Source organism: Saprolegnia diclina, assembly GCF_000281045.1.
Source record: "Saprolegnia diclina VS20 unplaced genomic scaffold supercont1.40, whole genome shotgun sequence".
NCBI lineage: Eukaryota > Oomycota > Saprolegniomycetes > Saprolegniales > Saprolegniaceae > Saprolegnia > Saprolegnia diclina.
The window spans coordinates 146,717-165,870 of record NW_008246107.1 but is presented as its reverse complement, the minus strand read 5'-3'; the positions used below and the strand labels follow the sequence as shown (position 1 = coordinate 165,870).

Here is a 19,154-nt window from a genome sequence, read left to right as displayed (position 1 = left end):
TTTTGTATGGCTTGGTCCGATCTTTGGCCTTTCGCATATTAATTTCATTGGGTTCTATGTACACTTGCGTTTTGTAGGAAGTTGAATAAAAATACTGTTTCGGGTTGTGGCTTGGTGTTTGTATGCCATACAAACAACAAGAGATAGTTTCGGCCGGTGCCACTGGGCAACTGGTACCGTCGTCACTCTTCCTTCTCGCGATCCACGACCCAGAGCCGACGAGATGGCCGCGCTGCCCGAGCTCAAGGGTACCTCGCCATGCCAGCGCTTGGCCTCATGCGCGGAATGGCCATGTAGGCTACCTCCTCAAGAAGAGTCGGCAAGGCCGCTTCCAGAAGCGCTGGTTCGAGGCCACGAGCCACTACCTGACGTACTACAAGGTACGGCGACCATGGCCCTGGCATGCGACCAAGCTTGGCATAGAACGCCGAGAGCGAGAAGTTGCTCGCGTGCATTGATCTTTGGCGAAGCGGCAACATTCAGATGGGCGTCCCGGAAGGCTACGCGTCGTCGGACGTCACGACCGCCGACTTTTCGCTCAAGATTGGCGACCAAGACTACTTCCTTCGTGTACGCACTGTCCAGCAACGTATTGGCATGGCTCACACCTATGCATGCAATAGGCCGCCGACCAGCAAGAAGCGACAAAGTGGGTCACGGTACGTTCCTTCTGCATGCATGGCACGGAGCTGATGGGCATACGGGACAGGGCTTGAAAGCGCGGCAGATCAAGCCCGATGGCGCCATCTCGGACACGTTCAGCCACCACGAAGAGGTCTACAACGACACATCGAGCGAGGTCTCGAGCGCGTACAACGACGACGGCCGGAGCCTCGGGCCCAACAGTCGCCCGGCGTTTTTGGAGGACCGGTTGAGCCTCGGCCCGAGCGCCCGGTACGTCATGGACCGCGACGAAGCGTCGGCGCAGGAGCTCGTGGGCTCGAGTGTGCGCAAGACAATACCGGTCATCGTGCAGCCGATCCCGCCGGCGGCGACCAAGAAGCAGACGTCGCTCCGGTCGATCACGACGCCGACGACCAACAACGTCCATCCGATGCTGCCACCCAAAGCCAAAGACGACAAAGTGTCGCTGTGCTGCGGCAAGTGCGACTTCATGTAACGTCAATTTAAGATGCCTCCTTCGCATCGCTACGTGTCCTCGCTCGCTGCGTCGTCATTCTCGTCGTCGTCGTACTGGTCGGGCGACTGCGTCATGGCCAGGAGCAGCTTCTTGTGCAGCATGTCTTGCGTCGGGTACAGCGGCAGCACGAGCACGCACGCATCGGTGGCCGACCGCTCGACGCTAGGATACCCGCCGCCGTGGACGTCGCCGGGCGACAGCGTCAACTGCAGCGTCCCGTACGGGCTCCAGTGCGGCCCAACAAGGAACCGCTCGAGAAGGTGCATCTCGTCCAGCGACAGCGCATGCAAGATGCGCCAGAAGAAGGCAGCGACCGCCGACGTCCGGCGCAACCCTCCCGCGTACTGGGTCCGGGCCTACGCAAGGCTCGCATGGTGCTTCACGAGCATCAACAGCGACGAGACCTGCAAGGCGAGGAGCTTGGCGGCCGGACAGAGGTGGGCTGCGAGCGTCGCGGCCGAGAAGAGGCCGAGGCAGGTGGGCGGGACGATGCTCACGAGTCCGCGCTGCATCGCTTCAACGTACGGCTTGTACGGAGTGAGCAGCGAGTCGAGGAGGCCGGCGATGTAGCGAGGCGCCGTCGCTAGCCTAGAGGATGCACTAGTGGTTAGGGTACCTCAACGCGTCGACAGCGTACGTGACAATCTCGCCGTCCCATGGAATCGCATGCGATGCAAAGTCGTCCGTCGACCAGGTGGGCATGGCGAGTGCAACGGCGACGTCGGTCGCGTCGTCGTCGACGACTGGCGCCCAGTCGTCGAGCGTTACGGACTCGCGCGCCTACACCACATGCGATAGTACAAGAGCGCAACTGTCTGCATACGAGCAACTTCCATAGCAGCGGGCCAAAGTACCACGGGAGGTGCACGTCACTGCGCCACGCAATGCCAACGAGCTGCCCGAGCGCAAAACAATCGGCACGACTGTTCGATCGCGGTCGCAAGAAGGAGATGTTCAACCAGAGCGTCGACGACTGTCGCGTCGGCGCCAAGAGAGGGTACGTTGGCGACTGCACGGCGCGCGCCGCTTCCTTGAGTACATGGGCGTAGGCCACCGCGGGCTCGAGCGGCAGCGTCGCATCCGGTGCCTCCCAGTGCACGCGGAAGGTGCGCGTTGCGGTCGGTGCCGTCACATCGGCGTACGGTGGCGGTGGTGGCGCGTACTGCCGGCGCAGTTCCCTTGTCGCCGCCGACGTCAAGAACGCCGCAAGCTACCCGCCACCCGGTCATGAACCGCGGTGGAAGTCGCGGTGCCGTACCTGGCTAAAGACATTGGTGTCGACCTCGTCGTCGTCGATCGTGTCGTCGGCGTCGACGCCACTCGTCTCCCAGAACGGAAAACTCGGCCTAGCGCAGGTTTGGCCACTGTATGAGAAGGTATGATACGCACCGAGATGATGCGCGAACGTTGCACTTGATGAGGTCGGGCGGGTCGTCGTCGAGCTCGTCGGCGGCCGTCGCCGGCAACGTCGTGGCGGTCGCCGTCTTCTTGAGTAGATCGCGGGCGAAGCGCAGTGGGAGAAAGCGAAAGAGGCGTCGGCGAAGGCATTGCATCGATGCGTCGGCGAGCGAGACGCACGGCACGACCACTTGGGCTTGGAGGTTGAGGTAGCGGAGCCAGGCGACGCGGGCTGCGCTTTCGATCGGTGTCAGTGCCAGCGGCACCGGCTCCAAGTCGGTCATTCGGACGTCAAAGACGCTAGTGTACCTAGTAACCACATCAACTCGACCGTCAAGACGCTCTACGTACCGCTGAAAGTGCACAGTGGTATACACATGCTGGAGAAGCGCTTCGTCCAGCGCCGGTGTCCACGGGCGTTGCGCGTCGAGGAAGGCTTCGTGGCTGAGACTGGTCGGCGCCACCGGATGCGGCGCGTCATGGCGGCGCGTCACGGGAAACTCGCTCGGCCGCCCGACCATGTCCCTGCATAGATGCACTTTCCAGCGGCCAATCGCATCGGGCGACCCTGTCGGCGCGTGGGCCTCGATCGAGTAGTAGAGTTCGTGCTTGGCGACGCCGAGGACCGTGCACATGCCTGCGGTCGATAGATTAGAGGACAACCTGTCCACAATAGCTGTACCTTTGGACGTGAAGATGACGTCACCGGCAAAGAGGCCAAATGGCAGACATGCGTCGTGGGTCGTCGTCAAGAGCAGCCACGCGCCGTCGTCAAGCGTCACGACGGCCTCGGCTCGGTGGATCCACTTGCACCAATGGTCGTACGCCCCGGCGGTCGAGGCCAATGAGAGGGACTCGGTCATTTCGAGCAGCTTGTGATGCGCGGTGAGGGCAACAAGCACCGTCGACGCGCCAGCGACCGCCGATCGCACCGGTGCGTCCGACGTCGACGGCAAGAGCGTCACCTGGTCATCTTTGTTGTACATGGAGATCGCCGGAAAGTAGGCCGGTGCGACGACCGAATGATGCGTGCCGTGGAGGTTCTCGACGGCAACACCAAACGAGTCGCCGTTGCGCGCAAAGGCAAGCGTCCCGGCGTCGAGGTCGAGGACGACCGAGACGACGTCACCTTGCTTGAAGATGTCGCCGTACGTTTGCAGCTTGGTTTTGTTGTGCCACACGGCCTTGTTGGCGAGAAAACCCCACCCACTAGCGTCGACAAGGATTATAGAAAAAAGACTAGAGAGACGTACTAGGCGTCGCTGCCAACATAGTTGTCAAGGCACGCATCGGCGGTGCAGACGCCGACAAAGATGTTTTTGGAGACGCACTTGTCGATACGGACGTCCCACGCGTGCACACCGGATGTAAAGCCGACCGACGCGCGGACCGCGTGCCACTTCTTGTTGATGCGGTTGCGCGCCGTCATGTTGTGGTGCAAGAGCTCGAGGTTGCTGCCAATCGCCGCCGGATCCAGCTCCAGCACCGATTCCGGTAGCGTTTCCAGCACCGTCGCCGGCGACCGCGTCTCGCCAAAGATGCAGCGGACGTGGTAGACGGTCTCGGGCTGCAGGTGCGACAGCGTGTACGGCATCTAGGCCTCGTTAGATCACGCGCAAGTTAGAAGCGAGTGACGCACATGACGGTGCAAGTCCACTGGGTCCACGAGCTCGATAAAGTCCGAGACACCGACGTGGCCGTTGCTGTGCACCGTCTCCATCGCGAGCTCAAGCGCCGTCGCGCCGTCAACGGGGCATGACAAGACGACCGTCGACGACGTCACGTGCTCGACAAGCAGCACTACACCAAGTGAAATCATCGTATATAGAGCCATCCGCACTCTACCTGGCAAGACGACGGGCGGGGCGGCCACAAGGAACGACGTACGAGGGTTCACATATCGGTAGAGACAACTAGTGAGCTCAAAGATTGCCTATACGAAGCGATGCGTCACACCGACACGTACGACGACGGCGACGACGTTACCTGAGTGTAGGCGGATGCGAGGACGCGGGCTTGTTTTGTCTTGCGGAGCTTTTCGCCGAGCCACTCGATCAAATGCTTGACGCGCACGTGCAGCTGCAACGCCTCCATCGTCGTCGACGGCAGCTCGTTCAGAAGCGTCACTAGGATCGACACGACGGCATGGCGCACCGTCGCGTTGGCCGTCGCACTCAGTGCCACCCAGAGCTCTTGCCAAATCGCCGGTGCGTACAGCACATCGGTCCGGGTCGGGTCTATCGTTGCGAGACGGCGCAGAACCGCCGCCAACCAGCGCGCCCACGCCAAGTTGGGGCCAGCGCTGTTGCTCGCATGACCTATATGACGTCATGACGTTCCGCCCGATAGCATCTCTGGTACCCGGTGCGAACGGTGTGGACACCATGTCTTTGGCCGTCGCTCGGTGGACGTGGCCGAGCAGGTCGCGGACGAGGAGCTCAAAGAAGGCCGGCGACGTGCCGCAGAGTTGCTGCAACAGCGCTTCGTACGGACCACCGTTGTCGGTGGCCGTTGCCTCGTCGAGGAGGCGTCGCTGAAGGTACTGTAGAAAGAGCGGCGCGTGCTGGGCCAATGTCTCGTCGCGCGCGAGACTGCCGCTGCGAAAAAGCTCGTGGGTCGCCTCCTGCGCCGACCAGACGCAGAGAACGGTCTCGGCAATGACGTACAACGGCAAGATTTCGTCGTCGCGACAGTGGTCGGCGAGGCTCAAGATGAAGCCGACGGACCGCTTCTCGCTCGTACTCGGGAGCTTGGGGTCATGGACGACGAGTCCCTCGTCCGCATACACCTCCTACGGCCACTTGAGACAAGATTTGGTCGCCTATAGCACCTCGCACGTCTCGTCGAGAAGGAGAGCATTGCGGGGCTCGGTCGACGGAGCCGCCACGTCGGCGTCGGCAACCACGGCCCACTGCGGACGGTCCACCGTCGGCAGCGCCGGCTTGTCGACGTGCCCCCCGAGTCCGTCGAGTTGTTGGAGGTGGTGCATGCGGTAGTGGCTTGCATGCGACGGCCGCGCCGCCAGCGCATCGGCCTCCATCTGCTCCATGATCCACGCGATCGCAGCGCTCTCGTTGATGTCAAGGGACGTCTCGCGCGCGCACCGGAGCGCCCTACGCATTTGTCTACCATTTCCGTCCAATGGCTCCGTGAAAATGCACCATTCCGGTGAAAACCCGAGGCCAATGAGACCGTCGATGAGGTCGGTGCGTCGTCGATCGATCGCGGCTTCGTGGTCGGTCTCGACACTCAGTCGGCCTTTGCTCGGGCTGTGCTCGCAGACGCCGCCCACGATCGCACTCGCCACCGGCTGCAATTTGGCATTGTCGAGCGTCGGGCAGTACAAAAACTGGTTCTTGGCAAAGTGCAGCTGCACCGCTTGGTCGACGTTGAGCGACATGGCCGGGAAGAGCGCGTGCGTCAGATGCAGCCCCTCGAACGCAACGCCGAGGCTGCGGCCGTTGAGAAAATAGGTCATTTCGAACCGGTCCGTATCGAGGAGCACGCCGACAACGTCGCCGACGTGCCACCGGTCGCCATACTCGAGCGCGCCAACGTTCCATTTTTTCCGCCGAAACCCTAGCCACACTGTATCAAACTGTCAAGTTGGCTACCAAAACGTACCATCGTACGCCCAGCTGTTGGTGTGGTCGCCGACGCCTTGGCCTTGGATCGCGTTGGCTTCAAACGCCGTGTCCACCCACCCAATCTATGCGTCGTTGCAGAGGTTCAACGGGGCACGTCGCTACCTGCATCAGGCCGTCCGTGAGCAATACGACTTCATAAAACCACATGCCTGTCCCCGCCGTGATCGAGACGCCTAGACCGTTCGATGTATGGGAATTGCGCTTCATATAGCGAAGTACCGGTGAGCTTGATGGTGGGAAAATGCTGCAGACCCTACCCCCATTTGACGTGGAGGCGTGTGGGGGACGAGAGAACCGTACCTTGACGCGGTATTCTTCCATTTCGACGTCGCCGCCGAGCACTTGAAGCTTTTGCGTTGCGTTGACGAGCCACCACGGCGCCACTTCGCGCGGGTTGACGTACGGAAGCCGTTCGAAGAGTACTGTCGAGAGCATTTCCAGCGCCGCTCGGCGCTTACTGCCGCCGTCGTGTGGCGTCTCCGCGTCGTCGAGGATCCATTCGAGCAGCGCTTGCACCGTATCGAGCTTGCTAATGATATCAAAGTCGGACCCAAACACCGTCGCGACGGCTTCGGCCAATGGCTGAATCGCCAGCTGAAGAAATCCGATAAGACCCGGTTTCAAGAGCGCGTCTACAGGACATTATTGTCCACAAAAGGATAGAATTGGCGAGCGTACCGACGGCGGCCGTGTGTTGGGCCTGGAGGCGGCACAGCCGCAGCAGCGACGACCGCAAATGCACGTGCTGTGCCAACTGAATGTCTTCGCGCATCTCGGCCGTCGACGATGCCGGGGTCGCCGTGGTCGGTGCTTCGTGGCCGGCCATGCTTATAGGCGACGTCAAGCTCCACGCGACGAGCGTTGGCAGAGGCTCGGGCAGTGGGTAGCCACCGGGTGTTGCGGCCACAACGTTCACGGCGAGGACGACCTTGGCCATCGTCGCCGTGTCGGCAAGACTTCCGCGCTGGCCGGTCCACGACTCTGCACTCTTGATCCACGCCTCCAAGAACGCCAGAAGCGTCGGTTGCCACAAGGGCGACTGCAGCAGGTGCGCAAGCAACGCCACGACGCCGGTCGCCAGTCGCGCCCGCGACGCTCGGAGCAGCGGCAACGACTTGGCCTTCACCGGTTGTTCAAAGAGGAGCCAGGTTGCAACGCCGTTGGGGTCGAGCTGCCGGGCGTTGAGCAAGTGCAGCAACACCGAGTCTTTGCGGGTGGAGAGCGCGGCCGAGAGGCCCGGGGGTCCGTACGTGTCGTACGTCGACCCAAACCATGCCGAGCTGTAGCACTGCAGCATGAACGAGAGCGCCGACTCGCGTAGCAGTACACTGGCAGGTGGGAGCGCGGGCAGCAGGTTCGTCAGCAATGAAAACAGCTTGTCGTGGCTGCGCGGTGGCGCCACCGGAAAGAGTGCCACAACAAGGCTCACAACGTCGTCGACGGGCGGGAGTGCGCGCGACGGCGCCACGAGCAGCGACAGCAAATGGTCGCAGTACGTGTCGAGCACTTGGCGCTGCTGAATTCGAAAGAGCAGCGAGCCCGCCAACGCCATGACGCCAATGGTCTCCTCCGAGAGTGCGTGCAGATGAAACGCGACGTCGTCAAGGAGCAAGTGGGGCGGGTGCGGTGGCGGAATGCCCGACGACGGCACGAACCCGCCCACCGTAAACGTATGGTGCGACAGGACTGACTTGTCGGCCGTCGTCTCGATGCAGTCGCTTTGAGCATCGAGAATCCCGTTCAGAAACACCTCCAGGCAGCGCGAGGTCGGGTTGAACCGGCCCACAAGGTGGGTCCAGTGTCCCCACACGAGTGGTCGCGCCGACAACACCGCGACCTCCACAGACGTCTTTTCGATGCGCAGCTGCAGCCCCACGCGACCGTCCAGACACAAGGTAAGCGCAAGCTGATGCGAAGTAACATCGCCATTGGCCAGCAGCAGCATCGACGCACCCGACGTCGCACTTGCCTCCTTCTCGTCGCGCTCAATGTAGAGAAAGAGCGATATCGCAAAGCCGTCCGTGCTCCAATCAAACGACGCGCGCTCCTTCGCCGATAAGAAGACGGCGTTGGTGCCCGAGACCACGTTCGGGTCCGCAAGAAGAATGGCTTGGCTGTCGTCCAAGCACTGCACCATACTGTGCGCCAGTGCATTCCAACTCGCAAGCTGGGCGGTGACGCGACGCAGCTCGTCGATGACGACCATGTACGTGTGGGCCAGCGACTCGTCGAGCGAGGCTGAGATAAGCTTTGGCGGTAGCGACAGCCGCTTCCGAGGCGACGTGCAGTGCAGCGACGGTTTGGCCGACGACGGACGTGAGAGCGCCTCTGTGGACGCTTCGGTCGACAGCATCAACTGCCGCCCGAGCCAGCCAAAGACGTGCCACGCTGCATTATGGAGGCTCCGTGCCGTCGTCGCGCCGGCGACGAGCTTCTCAACGGGGCGGAGACGGGGCGGCAGACAACTGTGCGCGGGCGCGGCGTGGGAGCTACCGTAAATGACGTCGGCCGCCGCGTTCATGGCAAATGGCGGTGCATCGGTCGCCAAGAGGTCGCCGAGGATGTGCAGAATGCCCGCCCGGCGAATCAGACCGACGTCGTGAAACTATGAACACAATATTGTCTTCTATCTTGTGGACGATCGCAATAGGACATACGTGGACGGTCCAGAGCGTCAGAGCCCGCTTCTTGAGCAACGGATCACTCTCAGCACTCGCGAGGATCTTGGCCGAGCGCACGTAGAGGTTCTCGATGGCCTTGGCGAGCTTGCCGTGCTCTGCATGACCGTGAAATGCGTGCAAATCCCGCTCCAGTAGCTGCACCCTCATCGATGGTACCTTGATACGATGCAACAACGAGGTACCTGCAGCGGTGACGCGTCACTGTCACGACGTCGCTTGCTTTTGCGCGGCGACGACGAGAGCGGTGATGCAAAGACGACCCGCGGCTCTTGCCATGCATTGTACGCCACGGACAAGCAGCCAGCATCGACGTCGACTTCGAGGCGCTCGTACAAGACGCGGAGAAGCTCGCATTTCGCAGCGCTGCTCGTGAGCTTTCGAAGCAGATCGTGGAGAATGCTGAGCCCGGCAATCTTGAACGATATGCGGTCGTCGTCGCGCTCACTCGACCAGCTCAGTGGCGACTGCAAAAGCGCAACAAGATGCGGCACCGAGAGCGTATATGCCCGATACCCAAACAGCGTGCAGTTAGGAAACGAGCAGTGCGACGGAGGCCTATGTCTTCCTCCAAGTCACTGCAAGCACAAGAAGGGCCTACGTGGTGTCGGTCGTGGCCAGTGTCCAGCTGCACTGACTCGGGTAGTAAGTCAAAAGCCGGCGTGCTTGCTCTAAAAAGACATCCTCGGACAGTACGTGCACCGGTAGTGACGTCAGAAGCGTCCACAGCTGCAGCAACGGCTCGGGGGGCGTGGGCGGTGCCCCGGGTTCCAACGGCGCCTGGACATCGAGACTTGAGGCGAACGCAAGTGCCGTGGCCGCAAGACCCGCGTGCCAGAGCAAAAGAGGTCCGATGCCCCGGGTACTCTCCACCGAGGCGAGCGGCATAAGCCACGAGAGCTGCATATGATAGCGCATCCACTTGTCCAAGTGCTGGAGAACGCCGTGGCCGGCCCACCAGTCGCAGATTGCAATATGTTCGAGCGTCACGTCGGGCGGCGGCGTCATGTCGCCTTGGAGCTCATTCTCGACCTCAAAGACCCCACTCTCTTCCCATCGCCGAAGGGCACTCGGTGGTGCTGGCGTCCCGTCGACAATTTGTCCGTAGCGACACAACAAGCGCAGTCTATAGGTTGGTCAGCGCCTCTCCACTTGACGATACAACTACGGTGTCGGAATCGTTGTCGATGGCGAAGCAACTGGGCGCGACGACCCGATGAGCGCGCTCGTGTAGCGACCGACGAGCAGCGCCAGTGCGTTCTCGAGCTACCGTTGCTCGGTCATGAAGCAAGAACAAGGACTCGACGCACCTCGCTGATCCACGTGAGGTCCATGCTCGGGGATTGGTTGCTCGACCGCGTGTCTTGGGTGGCTTTGTACGTGATTTCATCCAGGAGCTTGAGCATCGGCAGTAGCGTCGGGAGGAGGCGGAGGCCAAACGACTCGCTGGACCGGAGCCGGGAGACGCAGCAGCACTCGATCGCGAGCGGCGCGAGGGCGTGGAAGAACGAGGGCTGCAGCGTCGAGAGGTCGCTGTCCTTCAGTAGTCGCCTGTGCACGGCCTTGAGTAGCACGAGGCATTGACCAAAGAGGCTCTCGAGGTACGGGCCCAGAACTGCTCCGACGCAGTCGATGCAGTAGACGCTTGGCGCGTGCCAGCAAGCAAACACATGCGTCTGGAGCACCGAGAGCACCCGCAGCTGCAGTGCCGACATCGCCTTCTACCGTCCGTCCAGCGTGAGACAATAGACTGCAGCGAACAGCGTCCTACCTCTGGACTCGTCTCGACGCAGCTCGTGACGAGACGCAGCAAAAGCGCTCGTAGGTCGCCCACCGTCGGCGCTGAAGCGTCGGGGCCGACAGTGTCGATCGCGCACGTATGGCAGCCCAGCTGTCCAAAGAGGCGACCCATGAGCCCCAGCACCACGTGATCCTACGCATTTCCGAGTGGGCGACCGTACAAGACTCGACCGCATACCTGGCACAGCGGGTCGACGAGAGCGTCTAGCAGCACCGACTGCGACGCTTCGGGTACCAGTAGGAGGTCCCAGAACAGCGCGTGCTGAGCAGCGGGCGATGCGTAAAAGCACGGAAACCCAATCTACGCAAAATGTATCGCACCAACCACTTCCTGCTCCAAGTACCTTGAGCGCTGTCGCGGCGGCCAGGGCGATCTCTCCGTCCATCGTCGTCGCCAGCGTCTGGAGGGCAGTGTGCAGCTTGGTCAACAGTGACGCCGGTAGTGTGACGTGCGGGCAGCTCAAAAACCGCAGCAGATTGGCCTGGATCAAATGCAGACACCCGAGCGTCGACGCCGTCTTGGTCTTCTGGCCATCGAAGGCCAACACATCGAGGAGCAGCTCGAACGTGCTGGCCGAAACGTCGACGGCGTAGGCCAACGACGGCGGCGACGATGCCGGGTGCGTGTGCACCTGCCGTAACTTCTCGACGAGCGCCGCGTCCTCCCGCGGTACGTAGGCATACGCGAGACGGTGCAGCTGTTCGAGCATCGTCGTGTGCGCGGCGCCGACGGTCCACGCCGTCGTCGCCATCGTCGTATCAGTGTCGTTGTCGGCCAATGGCGTCGGCGTCGTCTCTACCACTTGGTTGGACGACCCGGCGTCATCGCCGATCGGCTGCACAAGCACGAGGTTGTACTTGTCGCCGACCGCGATCGCGACCGGCCGGAGCCCTTGCCACGCAAACGCTTCGACGTAGCACGGTGTCTTGCGCGTGACGTTGTCGCCGTGGCCAAGCCGCCCGCTGTCGCTGTGTCCCCACGTATACATTTCCCCTACCCCCATCGTCGTGGTAACCCTCCGGGACACCAAACCCTAATATACCGGACGCAGTGATCGCAGTCGTATGCTCGCAGCCCGCGCGAACGTCGCGAACCACCTTGCCGCTGAGTCCGAGCACTTGCGTCGGGACGTCGCGGTTCTCTTCGTCGCCGTGGCCAAGCTTGCCGTTCGTGCCAGAGCCCCACGAGTAGACTCCGCCGTCTTTGGTGATGGCGAGCGAGTGGTCCTAGTCGTTGCATCGTATACATGACACAGCCGCGCGCTGACGTGTACCCAGCCACAAGCCACGGCGACGCACTGGTCTAACGTCGAAATTGGAGTGGGTTTGGTGCGGCGGTCCGTGTCGTTGATGCCCAGCCCCAAGACGGGCGGCAGCCCCGCGCGCCGACTGTCCTTGTAGCCGCAACCTATGTACAGTGTACCGATAATGAGGCGACAAGACGGGGTTCGAACCGCATGCGAACGCCTTGCCGTCGGTCGTACACATGAGCGTGTGTTCCCAGCCTATCTTGCCATGATCGACGCTGTTTGGTGATTAATGGTACCTCCGGCGACAGTCGAGACCCGCATGTCGGCTTCGTCAAAGTACGAGACATGCGCAGGGCGCAGTTCGTCGTTGGTGTGGCCCACTCCGCACTGGCCCTACGAACGTCAACGTGAATCTCAATGTCCAAAAGCGAAAAATCGACTTGGTTGTTTTTGCCCCACGCAAAGAGGTGACCGTGCTTGGTCACGGCGAGCGAGTGCGATGCGCCGCAAAAGACGGCGCTGACGAGCCATGCGTCACTCTCTTTCTCGACAATCTCGTCGGGCAGCATGACCTTGCACGGCTGCATTTGATCCGACGTGTCGCCAAGCCCGAGACGCCCGTTGCCGCCGTTGCCCCAGGCGTAGACGTCGCCGTTCACGAGCAGCACGACAGTATGTCCGAGACCGCAAGCGACATCGTGGACGCGCGGCTAGTCGACACATTGTTTATATACAACGAGATCAAAAGAAGCACGTACCTTGTCTCGGAAGGCTTCCACGAGGCGCGGCGCGTACTCCTTGGCAGCGTCACCATGGCCGAGGCGGTACTTGTCGCCATTGCCCCACGACAGGAGCTCGCCGTTCGACGTGATCGCGACGCTGTGGGTCGAGAGCGAGTCAATCTTGCGAAACGTCACGTCCCGTGTCGCCTCGACGACCACCGGCGTCGACTTATTCTCGGTGCACCGTCCGTCGGCGCACCCCGCGTGCGCACAGCTGCCGTGGCCGAGCTTGCCGTGGTCGCCTTTCCCAAAGCTCATAAGCATCCCGGTCGATGACGTCGTCTCGGCGGTCGTCTACATGCTCCCCGTTCTCTCGCAGTTCAAAGAAACAAGAGGTACCTCGGTGGGCTGAGCGACGGCGGTGACGAGTTCCCGCAGGAAGGTACCGACGTTCGGTGGTAGCGACAGCGATGGATCCATGCTCAGGAGCTGCTTGAGCACCAGCAGGATGTGCTCGAGCCGACCTCGCTTGATGCTAAGGCCAATCAACGCGGCGAGGCTGTGCCCGACGTCGGCGAGCTGCGGCAGCGCGACCACGATCGTACGAAACATCTCGTCAAAGACGGTCGGGCTCTTCGTGCCGGGCTCGGGCGCCAGCGCCAGCGGTGGCATGTCGAGCAGCATGGCCGGGACTTGCTCGATGAGGCGTCCGAGCGGCGCAAAGTTGCCGCTCGCTGCGCTCCGACTGCGCACGGACTGGAGCAATTTGAAGAAGAGCTTGACGGCGATTTGGGTCGAGAGCGGCAGGGACTCGCACGCGTCGGTCTCGTCCTCGGGCAGAGGCGCCGGCGATCGCTTCTAGCAGCAGATTCGCGTTTACAGAAAGGACACGCGAGAGGTTCGTACTGGCGGAGCGTCCTTGGCGTCGGCGGGCGAAGCTTTGGCCAGTTGATCCAAAAGCAGGTACAGCACCGTGTGCTTCTTCTCGAGTAACGTCATGGGCCACATGTGTTCGAGGTCGTCGAGCGTCGCAACGAGCGCGCCTTGGTCGAGCGTCGCGACCACCGACGGGCTCGTCGACGGCGACAAGAGCAGCGCTTCGTAGCGCTTCGCCGCCGAAATGCCACCGACGAGCGCGGTCTCGGACGCCGGCGCTTGCTCCTTCTCGTCCGGACGCTTGCGCTTGAGGTCTTTGTACCGGTCCTCAACGTACTTGGTCGATGCGAGGAGCGTGATGTCCATCGGTCGATCCACGGTGCGACCTGTCGGCGACTGCAAGTTGTGCGTATCCGGATGTCTGGAAAGGGCAAGATCGCGCCTGTCCAAGATACGACTTGCGAAAGGTCGCCGCGCAAACATGTCGGCAGGATTTGCCAGCCATGCGGCGACTTGTGGCAACTACTGTTTCGAGCTGCTGCACTCTCAGCAATAGTGTCTTATCGTTGCTCAGCGATTGACCAGTTGCAATAGGTCTACCTATGCGGGACTGCTAGATCGGTGTTTAGTGAGATCCTTGCGAAATGCGATAGGTCGATATTCCGAATACCCACAACCCTCGTTGACATATCTATACACGAGTCTTTTACTTGCATACTGTCGAGTCGTAGACTTAAGCAATGGTCGCCACCACGGCCACCGAGACGACGGATGCGACTGTCAAAACCGAGATTGCTGCCGCCGCCGAGGGTGTCGCCGTCGTCGCCTTCGGGGCCGCCGTCAGTTGCTTGGAAGGTGACGGTAGCGGTGCGTCCGATGGCTGCGGTGTGACTGTGATGGTCACAACCGGCGTCACCGTGATGGTCGCATATGTTGGCTTTGGTGTCGTCGCATTGGTAGGTGCCGGCGTCACTGTCGTTGGGGTTGGCGTCGTCGTCACGGGCAGCGCCGGTGTCAGTGGTGCAGCGGTGGTTTTCGTCGGTGGGGCCGGGGTCAATGGCGCAGCGGTCGTCGTGCCGGGCGGGGCCGGTGTCCGTGGTGCAACCGTCGTTGAATTCGGTGCCTGTGTCGTCGCCGTCGGTTCCGTCGTTTGCGCAACCACCGTCGCGATCGTCAGTAGACTGAATAGCTTCATCGCAACACGCTCTAATGAACACTGCTGCTGTTTGTGCACACTTTGCCAAAACGTCGAAGTTTACCCCGCAAGGCTCTAAATTCTGTTCTGCGTGCTGATTGGCTCAACATCGCTTTGGTCTTTGGACATGCGATATGATTGGTCAATTCAACATAGAAGGTCTCAGAAATGCTTCTCGCACTGCCACGTCATGAAGCCGCGTCGAACGTTAAGTGAGCACTCGTTCATGACGGTATCTCTGTCGCGTAGCTCCACCGAGTCGGGTCAAAGGGACCATTGGTCTATGTAAGACACGGTCTTGATAGCTCAAGTGCATGAGCGGTACCTGCCTTCTGCGCATAAACTGTTGGGATGGCAAGGTGGCGTTTCTGGTTATTCAACGCTTGGAGCGCGCCGTGCTGTCGCCCAAGTGGCCATATCTTTTACATTCAAAGATCCAATATATCGACGATTGGCATCGAAAATCGAATCTTTCTCAAAGACCGATTGATGATTCCTCACTTTCCCCCAATGCGAAGCATTGCACGCACGCACCGTACACAAACTTCGTACATTCCCCAGAAATGCTTTGCGTGGAGTTTCCCGAGCCCGTGCAATGTCGTACACGTACAACTGTACGAGTACGCACCAGGCCAATGGGGAGTGCTGGTCTCGGAGTGACGTTCTTTGCCATTGGAACGTTTTGCTCAGTGCGATATTTGCATGGTCACGTTTGCTGTTGCCACCACCGAGCGCAGCCGCTGCAAGGTGGTGCCTCACACACAGCAGCCGGCGACGACACTTGCGGAGTTTTGCAACGAACGCTGCGGCGACATTGTGCAAGCCACGTTGCTCGAGCCCGTCGTCGCGTCGACACACGGCTTTGTCCATGGCGTCCTTGAAGCGTACTGTGAGCACCACGACCTCGTCCTTCGACCGGACGATCTTTGGCTCGCCATCATGACGCAATTTGGTTTGTTTGTCAATGGGAACGCCAACGACCTTCGACATGCGCTTGTGACGCACGACGGCTCCAAGGAGCTCGTGGTCGAGGCTATCGGCACGCTGTACTCGGTCAACTTTGGTGCGCTCTCGACTCGCATGGTCACTCACATGGAAGCGCACCTCGTCGACCCGAATCTCAAAGACTGGATCCTCCCGTCCTTCTCAACAACGACAACGCATGACGTGATCGTCGGTAGCGTCGTGCTCATGGCCACGATGAAGTCGTTCTTCTCCTACAAGTACGTGCTCCGGTGTGGCATTCCTAATGTGACGCTGCTCGGTACAGTTCGTGACTGGGAGGACGTGCGGCGCCGTCTCGAGAAGCTCGGGACCTTTGGTCCGCGTTTGGCGCGCTGGGCGAGCATGCTTCGTCGCATCGTTGATCAGTGCATCGTGGCGGCGCAAGGCACGCCGGACACGGACTTTTGGAATCGCATTTGCACCAAAATCCCAGGCGGGTCGGGGCCGACGTACATCACGGGGTGGATCAGCGCGTTTTGCGTCTTTGACCGCGACGGGCAGTGGCAAGCCGACAAGAAGCCGGCGCGATATAGCGACGACGAGTTGTACGACTATCCTTATGTCGACACGGAGGACATTCCACCGGGCTACCTCACGGTGGACGCGATTATCGATGACAATGGTGTTGTGCACAAGGCGTTTCTCTTTGCGGGCCACATGGCGTATCGCGTTGGCGACGATGAAACCTCGATCGCGCCTGTGCTTTCCTGGGCGATTGCCCTCAAGAACGGACCACCGCCACCGACCTCCGAGAAGGTATCGCGCCGGGGGTAGCTGTGCCGTATGACGGCACGGGGTGGGAAGAACGCCGACCGTCGACTTTGCGATTTCCGCTTGCAACTCGATACAATGCGTCGCCGTATGTGAGGTGGCATTCCCTTGGCAGCGCCTATCCACACCGGACAACCGACTTGTAGACTTCAATTTTGTACAAAAATGTCACGTACTTTCACGTTGTTTTCTATCGGACGTGTTTGTATTGTCCGACTATCAGTATTTAGATAATTTTAGCTAAATGCGTTTGTCCTCACAACGATCAATTGGAGTTTGTATTGCAGTATCGTCCTCACCGAACGCAATGACGCTGCAACAGACGAGTGGTGCGGGCTGGCGATAGCCCGTGGACTCAGAACGGCTAGCAAATCGTATCGTTTCGACCTCTGGCGGTGCTGTGGGGCTTACTTCCCCCTTGCTCTCATCGATATGGGCATTCCGGAGCCTTTATCGACCAATGGGGCCATGAGGTTGATGACGTCATCATTCAACGCATCACACAGCAGCTTGCCTTTCCAACGCTCTGGCTCTTTGGACATTCTTGACCGAGCTCAAACAGACAGACACGACACATGCATAGTATTCATACTAGTAATCGACTACTATGGTGCGACTCTACATCAAGGTGGCGACGACAAAGGCCATGGCAACCGATGCCACCGACATGACCGAAATGGACGTGGCAGCCGACGGCGGTGCGGTCGTCGTGACGTTCTTCTTCTTGGTGGCCGTCGGAAGCGGCGGATCGGTGGGGGCATCCGTCGGTGCATCGGTCACAACGACAGGCTCGGTCGTCGCCGTCACGTTCGGGGTTGCGACTGCTGTCGTCACGGGCGCCGTCGTGTTGGCGACCACGCTCGTTGTCGGTGCAACTGTCGTTGTCGGCACCGTCGTCGTCTTGTTGGCCGGCGTCGGCGTCTTGGTCGTCGCGTTCGTCGTCGTTGGTACCGCACTCGTCGACGGCACTGCGCTCGTCGATGGCACCACCGTGGTGGTGTTGGGCGAGCGCGTCGTCGTCGTCGGTTGCGTCGTCTGCGCGGCAACGGCGGCCGCGACAAGGAACAGCGTGAGGTACTTCATGGTGTAATTTCGAGGTGGTAAAAGGAGCAATGATATCCTTTGCAGAGCGCACTGCGAAGAGCCAGTTGCACCAGCCGACGTAAGTGCAACGGCAAAGAAGCCACTTGGGCGGTTTGACACGGCAGCGTTCAGTGCACGGTGGAATGGACGCCGCCGTTTTCGCTGTCCGGCGACGGGACACGAGCGCCCACCAGGACCAGTGAACGTCCTGCACGAGTGAATTTGCTCCACACACACCGAGTGGGTACGACGACTACGACCGGAGCAGCCACGGTGGTGGTTTGTTACATCGCTTCCGCGGGACCGGCCGACACGGAGGCGCGCGAGAGGTGGGCCGTACGCTGGATACTACTGCGGGTATGTCGCCAGTTCTTCTCCGCTCTGTCATCTCGCTGCGAGTATATGCGAGTATATCGCTCATGCAATCGCAACTTCATTGCACGGCGTGCGGGGGTCTCCAACTGGCGACAAGGGCGATCTTCTTCAGTAGACTGCCAGCCTAATCTAGTTCTACTAGGATATTGAAATGGCTCTCGTGCATGCCTTGGTGAGGGTGGAATGAACCACCAAGATATTACACTCCACCCACCCCACCGGTCGCACAGACCGGCCAGCCGTGCGCGCAGGCACGCAGCATTGGTCGACCCATTACCTACTTCCAACGAGGTCGCTGGTTTTCTTGGCCGGTGATGTGCCGTGCATTGCAGCCGTTCGCCTCTTTGTTGCAGTAACGGGTCAAGTGTCGTTGGCGAATGCGAAACGACTGAACGACTTGAATGTACTAACGATACTGGGGTAGTAAGTGTGGTGACGACAGCGCGATCTAGAATCCAGTCGCAGAGTCGTTGCCTTGCCCGCCGTAATACCGGAAAGCGACGGCGGACTGGGCGATACGGTAATATCCGCAACAATTTGACGCGCTAGCAAAATGTCATTCCTACCTCGCAGAGGCAGGGGTAGGCTAGGAATTTCCTTGGGGGTAGGTCACGCACGATATGCTGTTATAGTACGCAGGATAGTACGTCATATTCTCGCTCGTGGCTTTTACGTGAGGACTAGCGGGGCCATCGAGTCGATCCTCCAAATGGCGCTATATAATTGTCCAGACGCGCCTAGAAGCGTTATTGGCATTGTTCAACGAGACGAGAATAGCGGGAGACACGAAAAGCTTCCGTAGTTTTCTCCAACAATACCAAACTACTCGGGGCAACTTCCGTGTCGGTGTCCGCCGTGCCAGTGGTAGCCGAGGCGGGTTAGCTATTTGACTGACACTACCAATTTGGAAATGGCTTGAGCTTGCTTGCTCTGCGCCTGGATTTTGGATCTTGGATTTTGTGCTTGCTTTTGGATCGTGGTCTTCTAGATCGCTCCGACTTGCGCGGAAAACCACTCCACTTCTTGGAAATGGCTCTTCTAGCCAAGGTTTAGCTCGGACGATGTATCGAGCAGGGAATTATCAACGGCAACGCCTTGCAGCAGCGATCAATGCTGCGAGCCATTGCAAGCCGAGCCGTATGTACGTTGGGGTTTGCGTCAAGCTTGCACTCAACGTATTACCAGCTACTCGTTACTGGCAACAGTCCATTAT

The 19,154-nt window shown here is 60.3% G+C and overlaps 5 protein-coding genes across 5 annotated transcripts; 2 read left to right on the top strand and 3 right to left on the bottom strand.

The window, feature by feature from the left end:
* Positions 1–223: 223 nt before the first annotated feature.
* Positions 224–1,120, top strand: SDRG_11229 (hypothetical protein; the record flags this gene model as incomplete). The annotated part of the gene is made up of 5 exons (XM_008617259.1): positions 224–248; positions 298–380; positions 424–570; positions 624–659; positions 710–1,120. 5 exons carry the CDS (start codon positions 224–226, stop codon positions 1,118–1,120), a joined length of 702 nt encoding a protein of 233 aa, XP_008615481.1.
* SDRG_11228 (hypothetical protein) lies at positions 1,092–13,921 on the bottom strand. The gene is made up of 36 exons (XM_008617258.1): positions 13,543–13,921; positions 13,036–13,494; positions 12,673–12,990; positions 12,355–12,624; positions 12,211–12,307; positions 12,119–12,169; positions 11,939–12,072; positions 11,708–11,891; positions 11,009–11,658; positions 10,843–10,965; positions 10,636–10,797; positions 10,175–10,585; positions 10,033–10,130; positions 9,466–9,990; positions 9,050–9,422; positions 8,844–9,002; positions 6,865–8,791; positions 6,487–6,818; positions 6,406–6,439; positions 6,289–6,359; positions 6,164–6,248; positions 5,701–6,118; positions 5,370–5,652; positions 4,901–5,330; positions 4,526–4,857; positions 4,385–4,472; positions 4,179–4,339; positions 3,793–4,133; positions 3,222–3,748; positions 2,891–3,176; positions 2,531–2,848; positions 2,400–2,487; positions 1,965–2,351; positions 1,779–1,921; positions 1,546–1,729; positions 1,092–1,497 (listed from the first exon to the last, which is right to left on the bottom strand). Exons 1-36 carry the CDS (start codon positions 13,876–13,878, stop codon positions 1,150–1,152), a joined length of 11,133 nt encoding a protein of 3,710 aa, XP_008615480.1. The 5' UTR covers positions 13,879–13,921; the 3' UTR covers positions 1,092–1,149.
* A 251-nt stretch (positions 13,922–14,172) lies between these two features.
* On the bottom strand, positions 14,173–14,778 carry SDRG_11227 (hypothetical protein). Its single transcript, XM_008617257.1, has one exon. The coding sequence runs from the start codon at positions 14,705–14,707 to the stop codon at positions 14,246–14,248; it is 462 nt and encodes a 153-aa protein (XP_008615479.1). The 5' UTR covers positions 14,708–14,778; the 3' UTR covers positions 14,173–14,245.
* A 629-nt stretch (positions 14,779–15,407) lies between these two features.
* On the top strand, positions 15,408–16,670 carry SDRG_11226 (hypothetical protein; the record flags this gene model as incomplete). The annotated part of the gene is made up of 1 exon (XM_008617256.1): positions 15,408–16,670. A coding segment is annotated over one exon (1,079 nt), but the record flags the coding sequence as incomplete, so codon positions are not given.
* Positions 16,671–17,024: 354 nt separating this feature from the next.
* Positions 17,025–17,594, bottom strand: SDRG_11225 (hypothetical protein). Its single transcript, XM_008617255.1, has one exon. The coding sequence runs from the start codon at positions 17,564–17,566 to the stop codon at positions 17,102–17,104; it is 465 nt and encodes a 154-aa protein (XP_008615477.1). The 5' UTR covers positions 17,567–17,594; the 3' UTR covers positions 17,025–17,101.
* Between the last annotated feature and the right edge of the window lie 1,560 nt (positions 17,595–19,154).